Here is an 11,839-nt window from a genome sequence, read left to right as displayed (position 1 = left end):
TACCGTGCCTAACTTCTTCAAATTTTTTCTCCTTTTTTTGTTAATAAAAACAATAAAATTTAATATTACAAAATGGTGAGACATGAGATAATAAATAATAATGAGATAGTAGTAACAATGGATGCCCCGTCCTGTTTTCTAGGGTATTTTTACAGCTGGATTTTTTAGCTTGTCCTCGCGGAATTTTTTTATCTTGTTATTGTTTTCTTAGGTTATAATTTATAAGTGTAGTGATAATCTCGAGGACAATTTGAATGAGGCAGATAGATATATGAGTGAGAAAGATATTTTATTTGATTAAAAGTCTACCAAAATCTCTAAGGTGAGTAGAAGAACAATTTTTGAGTTTTTTTAGTTGTGCCTAGAGTTTTAAGGTTTGTACATAGAGAATTATATTAGAATCATTGTAAATCTATGGAAATATTGGATACCTATAAATTTTTATAGATTTTTAAAAATTCAAGTTTGAATACTACTATACTTTTTAAAACTCTTTAAAAATCTAATTTGGATACCACAAAACTTTTATAGAGTTTATAAAAGTCTATGTTCAATATCTTAAGACTTTTAAATTCTACAAAAGTCAATAAAAATAATTAAATGTGGTAAAATCATTCCCCGGCCTAGTATATTATTATTATTATTATTATTATTAAATTAAAAATATGCTAAAGTCGGTTCAGTTTTGAAGACATGGAAGCGACGTGTAACGTTTTTAATGTAAGAAACGAAGAGTTTTTATTTTTTTTTTGAAATAAAACGAAGAGTTATTAAGTCAGATCGTTAATATTTTACTTTTATTTTAATTATTTTAATATCCGAAATAATAATGATTTAACAAAATATAGTATTAACTTTTATTTGCTCATTTATCCCGTTACCTCCAGTGATTTATAGATTTTGATCAAAAGAATTGGTAGTTTATTGCAAATGGCGCCGCAGAGGAGAGGCATGTTGCTCCCGCAAGTGGTGATCGAGAATGATTCGGAGTCGGAGGCGACTTCATCAGAAGAAGAAGAAGAAGAAGAAGAATGTTCACAAGTAAAGGAGAAGGATGATGAAAACATGGCGGAAGAGGCGTCGACTTCGACTAAGAAGCCCATCACCATTAGTATTAAGAAAGTCTGCAAAGTAAGCCACACGACCACCCTTCATCACTCTGGTTTTTTTTTCTCTCCCAAAACTGCAGTGATTACAGTTAACTTGTTGCTATTTTTGTTGTTCTTTGAGTTTAAAGATTGTTTTTGTGTAATTTAGGTGTGTAAGAGGCCGGGTCATGAAGCCGGGTTCAGGGGTGCAACTTATATTGATTGCCCAATGAAGCCATGTTTTCTCTGTAAAATGCCTGGTACCAATACCATTCGTCCTACCTGTTGGAAAAGCAATATGTTTTATAGTTCGTTTTCTTTTAACTTTTTATTAAATTCTGGGTTGCTGGTGACTTTGAGTGCCTCGAAGCTGGTCATCTATACATATGTAATTGTCTGGTTTTAATACTCTAAAAGTGGTATCCTGTTTTTGATCGTTTTGTAGTCATGTGCCATATGGTCGTATTTCATGATGTGCTTTTTCACCAGTAATTCTTTTTATCAGTTCTGTTCTAATATGAAGGGCACACTACTCTGACTTGTCCACATCGAGTGGCTATGGAGTTTGGGGTCATTCCAGCATCCTTTAGAGGCAATAGTAGTTCACTGGACTACGTTTTTGAACGCCAGCTTGGATGTCGTGTTCCTGCCGTAAGATTTCTCAATTTTCCTTGTGGAAATTTGTGTGCATCTTTTTTTCTCATTTTGAAAATTAAGTGTCATTATACCTAATGATAAGCCCTTTCAATCTTAATTCATTTATTGATATGTATTATTATAGCTTGAGTCATTCGGAAATTCTTTTCAATTTCATGTTTTCAAAATTGAATTTGTCTTTGGGTTGTGTATAACAGTCGTTTTTTCATGTTGCTACTTGTCCTTTTACCAATCATGTTTTTTTTTTGTCTTATTAAACAATGGAGACATTATGTGCCATCTCATAATGGGTTATTGTCCTATTTTGAACAGATGAAGACATCATTTGTGATCCCAAATCAAGTGACTTGTGCTGTAATTAGATATCACAGTAGACGTGTTACATGCTTGGAGTTCCATCCCACAAATAATCATATTCTTTTATCCGGTGACAAGGTTAGATCTCTCTCTTGCTATGCTCATCAGCTTTCAGCATTCATATATTTCTGGGACATTTTCTGATTGATGAGCTAATCCCATCTTGTGTTGAAGAAAGGACAACTTGGAGTTTGGGATTTCAGAAAAGTACATGAGAGGACGGTATATGGGAACATTCACAGCTGTATACTTAATAGCATGAAGTGAGATTTTGTTGTCTCTGTTGCGTTTCCATGACAATAAATGTATCACTTATGATATTATTGTCATCCATTACAAAACTGTAGGTTTAGTCCATCAAATGATGGAACAGTTTACAGCGCTTCCTCTGATGGAACTATAAGCTGCACTGAGTTGGATACTGGGATTTCATTTTCGTTGGTAAATCTAAATCCTAATGGGTGGCAGGTACTTCACTGTCATAGTGTGAAAGAAGATAGTGACTATGACCAATTTCTGGAGACTTCATGCATGGCTTGCTTGTTTAGTTGTTTATGATCTGAAAAGTAGTGGTTTTGTGTTCTGTTCTGAAAACAATGATTTAGTTTTGAAAAGGAGAGTATTTATTTATGACATTCATTCGAAGATTAGGCTCATACTTATTGATGTTTGAAAACTTAAAATGTGTTTGATAGCCATTATATTCAAGAAAAAGGAAAAATATGTAGGTCATTTATGAAGTACTCAAAAGTAAGATTAACTTTTAGCAATCATTGCTTTGTAACAGTTCCTATCTCTCAACCACAAACCCTATACTCCCGCTCCCATTTTACCCAATGCGCACCACCAGCAAGGCTTACCCTCGGTCTCGAATTTATTAGCTTATTTATATGGTATGAACCATAAGAAAAGTGGAAACATGATTGCTTTCAATTTTTTTACCTTGTCTGGTCATCCTTTTAGCTTTCTTGATTTCTCTGCTTTTTTGTCTGTCAGGAGGTTGTCTTTGTTGTTAGTTTTCATTTTCTTGGTACTGAGTTGAGTTATCCTGTGTTTTAATGCATAACAAAATTATTGAGTTTCACTTTACTAGTTTTCATGGTCTTCCTTTAGGGGCCAAGCAATTGGAGGATGATCTATGGTCTGGATGTAAATTTTGACAGAGGAATTTTGCTTGCTGCAGATAATTTTGGATTTCTCTACGTGTATGTGCATTCCATTTTTTTACTTTCTTGTGTGATCTTTGTCGAAAATTTGTCGTGAACAAATATTTTTAATTTATCTTCTGATTCCTGGTTCACTTGAGTATTCTCCTTAGAGACTGTTTTCGTACCGCCATTCGCCTATTTAAAGAATTTTACCCATGCCAGTCTATAGTAATTAAAGTTTCTGAATATTTAGAATCCTAATTGTACTTTCTCTAACATTTATTTGGTGTCATTTTTGGGGTATTTATATATTTTTGTTATTTATATAGTTCAAGCCTTTCTTCTCTGAACTTCTGTTTGGTTAAATGTACTATATTTTTTACTAGGCATTTTTCTGAAACATTTTAGAAGTTAATGATCAAAATTTGATGCGGGACATTATATATGCGACATTTCTCGACAAAATTACATTAAATTGGCTTTTATTTTTCATGTTTGCATGCGCAGGGCAGATACACGCTCCAATAATGTGATAGGAAAGCCTATTTTGATTCATAAGAGAGGAAGCAAGGTCACTGGTTTACATTGTCATCCACTTCAACCAGATCTTTTGTTGAGTTGTGGAAATGATCACTTTGTAAGCTTGTTGATATGTTTGTTATACTCCTTGTAGATTGCACATGTCATCATATAATTTTTCTTCTCTAAATGCTGATGATATTAATATTTATTTAAATAAAATGGTCGGTGTTCAAAAGAATAAATTCACATTCGAACTTTTTTTCATACTTCTTGATTATTGGTTTTCATGGCCCTCTTACCTTAAAATGTAAATACTTCAGGCCCGTGTTTGGGACATGCGAATGATAGAGGCTAAATCGTCTATTTATGATATGTCACACAATCGTGTTGTTAACTCTGCCTATTTTTCACCGCGAAGTGGCAGCAAAATACTTACCACATCACAAGACAACCGACTTCGTGTATGGGATTCCATCTTTGGCAATTTGGATTCTCCAAGCCGAGAAATTGTGCACAGTCATGATTTTAATCGCCATTTGACCCCTTTTCGAGCAGAATGGGATCCAAAGGTGAAATTTTTTTGTATGTGGAATATCTGAAATTTTTACTGTCGAAAGACTTTTATATTTAAAAATATTGTTGTCCATGGAAAATACCATTTTGTGCAGGACACATCAGAGTCCCTTGTAGTCGTTGGGCGTTATATAAGTGAAAATTATGATGGAATCGCCTTGCATCCGATTGATTTTATCGACATTACCACGGGTCAGTTAGTTGCTGAAGTGATGGATCCAAACATTACAACAATCAGTCCTGTGAACAAGCTTCATCCACATGATGATGTTCTGGCCTCTGGTAGTTCAAGGTTTGTATAAACTAACATTTTTCGTTATCTACATGGTACTGATTTTTTTTTTATGTTGGATGTATATTTTTCACCTTCACACGAAAGTAGTCTTTTGAAAATCTTAAGGGCCCGTTTACTTGGATTTATGGGATCAGATGTGATAAAAAAATTTGTGGATTATGTGGAATAGTTATGAATAAAAAATAATATGTTTAGTTTGATTGATTGAATCTGGAGTTATTGAATAATAGATCCTTGTCATACCCTTGAGTGTTGCCAATAATATGTAGGACTCATATTTTGACAGATCATTGTGTGTTGAATGGAGTAGATCTTCTCCATAGGTCATGAATGAACAAGCATAAACAACATATTTTGTATCAGCCGATGGTCATCTGGCAATAAGGTTTCAAGTTTGGGGCTAGGTCTTGGGTTCCCCTCCCCCAACTCAAAAACATATTTCATATCAGCTCTATACACAATCTAAGGCATCTAGACTTTTAATCAGAGGCAAGGTTCTTGTCCCATCTCTCCATTAGAAAATACCAGTTGAAACATGAGACCAGCAGTATGCAGTTTGATTGAAACATATTAAACATATTTTCGATGATGTTTTACTGCTTCTGGATCTGCAAAGTAAGTATATTTATACCCAAAGTTGCATTAACCGGACTCCCATGAGGATCAACGGGTTATAAATTTCAATTCGTTGAGCAAAAAGTATCCGAAATAATCGGAAAAAATGTATTATATGATCGTTGACCTTTGAAGAAATGCATTTCGGGGCACTTGGTTTGTTACTATCTCACAGAACTTTTTTTGCTGTGAACTTCATTTAATTACCAAGAGGATTATGTGCCTAGAGGAGGGTGAATTCATCTCCCTACAAATGACCTGTTTTTCTGTTCACTATACGTGTATCTGTCAATTTAGCAGCATTTTAGCTATCTGCATATTGGCTGTTGTATTTTAGTTTTTCATTGTTACAACTATGAGTACACCCACTATTACTATTATCCGTTCTCTTAGTTGATTCCTGAGCATCCTTTTTCTTACTTTGTCAGGTCTATATTCATTTGGAGGCCCAAAGAAAAGTTCGAGTCAAAGCATCCAGATGATGAAAGAAAATTTGTTCTTTGCCGAAAGAATGAAAATAAACGTAAAGGGAAGTTTGAAGACGACAGTGATGACGAGTTTGGCGGTGGTACACATGGCTCCAAGAGTATGAAGGCCAAGAAACTCCCTCTAACATCTAAGGCACATGGTTCTAAGCGCAAATACTGATTTTTGAATTAAAATCTTGAAAGATGCCTTACATAACGACTCTTTCTTCTGTGGCTTTTTGTGCTATGGATTACTGCTCTACTCTGTCATGGGAAGACGTGGCATATAACCCCTTCTGTATTTTTGGCTTGTCGCACCTATTCGTTATTGTGATATTTTGTGCGGGTCTTTCTCCCTTGCAGATGGGAGTTTCGGATGGTTCGTGATACTTGGTGGTTGTGTAGTCCTAAGGTGATATTAGTAGCTTGTTTATGGATAACTTGTCCCCAAGGTGTTGGTAGGAGGAAGTTGTAGGACTCTTCAGCAATTTGACGATTAAGTGTGTACGTTCATCAAATTGCTGAAAATGTACGTTCTTCAGCCGATGTTGTTTTCTTCAAAAGTGGGCATGCGAAGATGCTTCTTCTATTCGTCTGGTTTACGACAAACTCAAACCATTAAAATTTGTTAGTTTCACACAACTCTCATCATTGATAAACTAGTGAATTAATATGTGAAATTGAGCTACACAGACACTAATGTAACGTGGGTTAACAAAGAGATTATCCAAAGTTATTCACCCACCAAAGAGTAGGATTTTTGTGAGACAGTTTCACGAATTTTTATTCATGAAACGCGTTAATCTTAGCGATAAAAAAAAAATACTCTTAGCATAAAAATTATACTTTTTCATGGATGATCCAAATAGAGATCCGTTTCATAAAATATGACTCGTGAAATCATCTCACACAAGTTTTTGTTCCCATCGAAAAAAGAAGAAGAAAAATTGTAATATCAATTATATTTTTTAAGAAAATGACATTTTCAAGTGCATTTGAAATTTGTGAATGTTATTTTTTAAAAAAAAATAGATGATGAATGTTAAAAAAAATACATCAAAAAAGTGCTAGGCACTATCCAATTATAAATCATGTCGGGTTGTCATGAAAAACCCATTTGGATGGAAGATCGTAACCCTTCGTCATATGGATCGTGGATAATAACTCCTTATTCATATTTCACGCAATTTAAAATATTGCTTAGTAACAAACTGTCCAATTGTAAATCATGTCGAGTTTAGGAATAGTCACTGGATGGGTTTAATCAAGAGGGGTTTAATCAATCTCTTGACTAGAGGTGGTCGGTAAGGAATATCGTACCGAAATTTCGGATATCATATATCGTATTAAAAATATCGTTATGAGAAAATGATACCGTTACCGTACCGAAAAGTCGGTATGCTGAAATTTCGGTACGATTTCGGTAAAATACCATCATATTGAAAGTATATATAAAACTATTCATTCTCTTGTAATTCCAAAGGCAGTTATCACCAATACTAAACAAAATCTCAAGACAGTCCAAGAGACCAGGAAAAATATATAAAAAAACAAATCCACCAAGACAATAAACACTAACTGCAACAAGTGTCTAGAGATCCAAGACATCAATGAACACCAATAAACTTCAACAACGACATGTGTGACTTCTTCATCCGCTATATTTGCAACAATGTCCGAGGTCCTGTGATTTCTAAAGCATGTCAGCTTTTTAACAAGTTGGGCCCAACATCGAGTCCTCTAGCTGACTGTAAGGTTAGACGACAGATATAAAACTTCTCAACATTTTAAATTCTCAACTATGAATTGAGTTGCTTCACTCAACTTTGATTTGAACTATTCCAAAATGATGAGTCCAAACAGAAGTTAAATTCTTTAATTTGATACAATATCGATATATATTGTTTTATACCCAAAAAATACATTATATTTTTTTTAAAATTTAACTTTCTTATTTTAAAATATTATGTATTTTTTAATTTATATATATTATTTCAGTATTTAGGTGTATATCGAAAATTTCAAATTCTATATTGTTACCATACCGAAAATTTCGGTGTACCGAAAATTTCAATAAATTCGGTATTTTTAGGTACGGTAACTTCAATATACCGAAAATTAGGTATTTTTTTCCGCCCCTACTCTTGACCCTTCAAACCCAGACCCACGAAAAATTTGGACCCCTACTCGGACTTGTGCCCGCCCCACCCAAAACCAGGAGAGTCCGACCTTGAACCCGCAAGCCCATTAAATATTAAAAATATTTTTAGTTCTAACAAATTTATAATTAAAAATATCCAACAATTAATGCATTAATCAAATCTATATCCAAATAATAAATTTTTATAATAATTTGGCAACAAGAGACGAAAATATTGTGAATTAGGGATAGAGATTAGGAAATTTATTAATTAATATTAAAAAAATATATATATATATATATATATGACGGGTCAATTAAAACCCATTACCCACCCATACCTGGTTCTAGACTTATGGAACCCGCTCTGCATCCGTTTGACTTGTTTTAGATTTACCCTGTTCATGCAGTGGCGGGTTTAAACTCGAATAATTGTCATTCCTAAACTCAGATCGTGGATAGGAAATCCATTTGGATAGGATCGAGGATTATAATTTGTATTACATATGATAGGATCGATTGACGTGTCAAGAGTGTTTAGAAGGGGGGGTTGAAGAAACACTCTCAATTAATATTGGTCTTATCGAATTTTTGAGTTCAGTTTGGTGACAAACTGATTCTCGGAATCTTGTTGGTCAATATCAATCAGTTAAACTGAGGTAGTTGCGGAAGGTAACTGACTGACAGATAGAATACAGAACTGAAATAAAATACACAAGGATTGTTTCTGGATGTTCAGAGAATTCAATTACTCCTACGTCACCCCTTCTATCACAAGGATAGGATTTCCACTAAAAGACTTTGATCCAATACAACACTTGTACAGACCCACTTCAGTTAGGACTTACCCACTGCCTAAACTGAAACTCTTAGTATTACAAAATGAACTCTGTGCGTAACTGATCTTAGCACTATTGAATTAACAAATATTACAGAGTGCTAGTTTGCTCAACTTGTAGCCTTGATTGCTACGAATAAATCAAGTAAGAGTGAGCTGAGACTTTGACAGAGTAATAGCAAGTTTTGAATGATGTATCGTCACTTCTTCTTTTTCTTCTGTCATATTTATACTCTTCTTTTCCAACGGTAATCTTGAGATAAATTTGAATCTTTGTATCCGTTGGTTTCCACTTGATTATTCCTTCGATATTGTTTGCTTCATTTATTGTAATTCGGCGTCTTAATTGCTTTGTCCGGAATGCGTTGTTTTAAATAGTCTTGGTTGTTGTGCGGTGCTCTTGTAATCTGTTATGTCTTCTTTGTTCTTTCCCGAGACATCTTCAGTTGAGAGACTTTGAGGCATTCGGCTGAATGTTTTAACTGATCATTTCCAACTGATCAGTTTACTCTGTATCATTGTATCAGCTGATTTCAGTTGATAAGTTCAGTTGCCGAATTTGCTTGCGCGTATCAGTTGATTCATATTTTGTTAATCGATTGATTCATGTTTTGTCAAACTCCAGAATTTAGTTTCCAACAATTTCCCCCTTTATAGTGTTTGACAAAACCAAGTGATTTAAGATCGAATAACTGAGCTCTTTGTAGATAATAGATTACGCAACTGAATCATAAAATAACTGGATTCCTTGTAGATAACATAAAATCTGAGAATATTATATCAGTTGATTCTAATAATCTGATTAATTCTTCTTCAGCTGCTGTTCTTCCCCCTTTTTGTCAAACAACTCCATTTTGTCTGATAACTTTCGAACGTTAATGGAAAGAATTTTTACATCTGATGAGATACTTGTGGCAACAGTTGTGAGGGAGGTCTGTAGCAATTCTATTTTATTTGAAACAGAGGTTTCCAGTCGCTCAACTCTCTGACTGATTACATCCTGAGTTGTAAAGAGTGAGTTAACTAGCCCCTTCTTTATTTCATGCACAGTTCTGCTAAGAGAGTCCATGTTGGCTTGAAGAGCGTTTAGTTTCGCCGAGTCAAATTCAGTCGAAGAATCTAATTTGACAGTATGAGACAGTTGTTCGAATTGAATTTTCTTGATTTCAGCGAGCATCTGCTGCATATTGTACTGTATGTTCTGGATTTCTTCAAGAACAACATCCATTTCTGTGGATTGAATTGGAGGTCGCTGGCTGGGCGTTTCTGAATGCTTCGATGTTTGCCCAAAAAGAACTAATGCTTGATTAGTTTCCATTGTTCCAGCCATAGGCTGAGCTGGAATGTTTTCTTGAATTTGAGATGATGAACGTTGGTTTTGATCAAGAAATGTACTGTCTGGCTAAATGATGGAGATGGATGGTTCATACATGGGGGCCTCGTGTGGAGAATTAACTGAAATTTGTTCTTGCTCCTTTGATTCAGTGAGCAACTGACCTTCTACATGTTCAGCAGTTTCTTGTTCTGAGGGTTTTTCTTGTTCATCAGTTTGAATATCTTGTTCAGCAGAAGTTTCTGGCTGAACTGGTGCTTCAGTTTGAGCTTTTTCCGATTCAGTTATTTTTTTTTCTGAAGTTTGGTTTGACACTTCAGTTTGATCTTCAGTTTGAGCATATATAAATTTTTCAGCAATAAGTGACTCAGCTGGTGCTTCAGATGATATCTTAATGTCTTGCTCTGGTTGTTCAGCTGAATGGGTAATTGAGTCATATTGTATTTCCTCTAGCTGAGCTTCCAAGGTAACAGCTTGAATGATTTCATCAATGTTTGCCAAGGATAGTTCTGCTTCAGAATATAGTTGATGTTCTGTCTGAGAGGATCGAGGTATTCCCTGAACTGGCTTTTCAGTTGCCTGTTGTGGAGATGGTTCTTTTTGTGGAGAGGAGGATAAATCTTTTTCAATATTTGAGTTTGGGGGTTTGTCATGAAGAACTAGTTCCTAATCTTCTTCCCAAAATCTGATTTCACTCTGCAGACTACTAAGATCTGTGTCCAGTTGAGTGAACACAGCTCTATCATTGTATGCAGTTGAACTTGTGGGATTGTAGTTGGACTTCAGCTTTGCTACCATTCTTGTTAGCTTTTTGACGCGAATCTGATTAAAGAAATATTTCTGCCTTTCTAATGCCTGTGGAATTGTAGCAGCTTTGACTACTTTCATCACAATTGCTTCTAGCTTGATAAACTTTTTCAGTTGAGATCTATGCTTAAGTTCTTTGGCAAAGATTTCTGTTCTGAAACTTTTCCAACAATCAAAAGATTTTAATTGTGATGTGGCAAATGCATTGACCTGTTCCCAAACTAGGTCAATGTGTGTTTGAATGACATTGGATGGCCGGGGTTCTTCAACCAGCTTGCCTTTTCCTTTGTCAGTTGAGAGAATGTGAGGAAGATCCATTCCAGAATGTGTGGAGTGCACTGGTTCCCTTAATATTACACCTTTAGATCTGGCTCGAGGCAGGATGGTAGGGCGATTTACAAGAGTCAAGGGAGCTCTTACCTTAGCTGGTGTCTTTGCTTTGGTAACTGAATCATCAGGTGAGACTACTTGCAAAGGGATAGCCTGAATGGGCTGTTGAGCAGCTGATTGAATAATTTTCTCAGGTGGAATGACTTCCACTATGGTTATTGGTTTGGTTCTTTGAGTCCTTGGTCTCTTGACAAGCTTAGGGGAAGGAGTTTTCTCTGAATCTGATTAACTGAGAATCAGTTTCCTTTTTGCTGTTTTGACCTTCTTGACTGGTGATGGCTCAACCTCTATTTTGGTTTTTGATGGCAAGGTGTTTTTGGCAGTAAATACCTTGAATTTTGATGATGTTTCAGCATTTTCAGCTACCAAACCCTTCAGTTTTAACAGATAACTGATTTGGATGGCGAAGCCACATGACTGTTTGGATGACTTGAGCATATTCTTCAAGATGTTAAAAAGAATATATCTCCAATTTGCTTTCTTTTCACCCATGATTATGGTCATTACTTGGAATTTTTCTAGTGTAAGAGCAGCATAAGAACCGGCTTTTGCTAATATTCCCTTTGCCACGATATCAGCTAACAACTGAATTTCTGGTTTTAGTTCCTT

The 11,839-nt window shown here is 35.1% G+C and overlaps 1 protein-coding gene across 1 annotated transcript; it reads left to right on the top strand.

The window, feature by feature from the left end:
* Positions 1-884: 884 nt before the first annotated feature.
* On the top strand, positions 885-6,311 carry LOC142531532 (protein DAMAGED DNA-BINDING 2). Its single transcript, XM_075637698.1, has 11 exons — positions 885-1,131; positions 1,258-1,348; positions 1,612-1,739; positions 2,058-2,180; positions 2,277-2,365; positions 2,450-2,570; positions 3,216-3,307; positions 3,758-3,887; positions 4,093-4,341; positions 4,441-4,637; positions 5,684-6,311. Exons 1-11 carry the CDS (start codon positions 931-933, stop codon positions 5,901-5,903), a joined length of 1,641 nt encoding a protein of 546 aa, XP_075493813.1. The 5' UTR covers positions 885-930; the 3' UTR covers positions 5,904-6,311.
* Positions 6,312-11,839: the final 5,528 nt, after the last annotated feature.

Source organism: Primulina tabacum, chromosome 2 (assembly GCF_025594145.1).
Source record: "Primulina tabacum isolate GXHZ01 chromosome 2, ASM2559414v2, whole genome shotgun sequence".
NCBI classification, from domain to species: Eukaryota; Viridiplantae; Streptophyta; class Magnoliopsida; order Lamiales; family Gesneriaceae; genus Primulina; species Primulina tabacum.
Note: the sequence above shows the minus strand (reverse complement) of the source record. Positions and strands in the feature narration are given on the sequence as shown.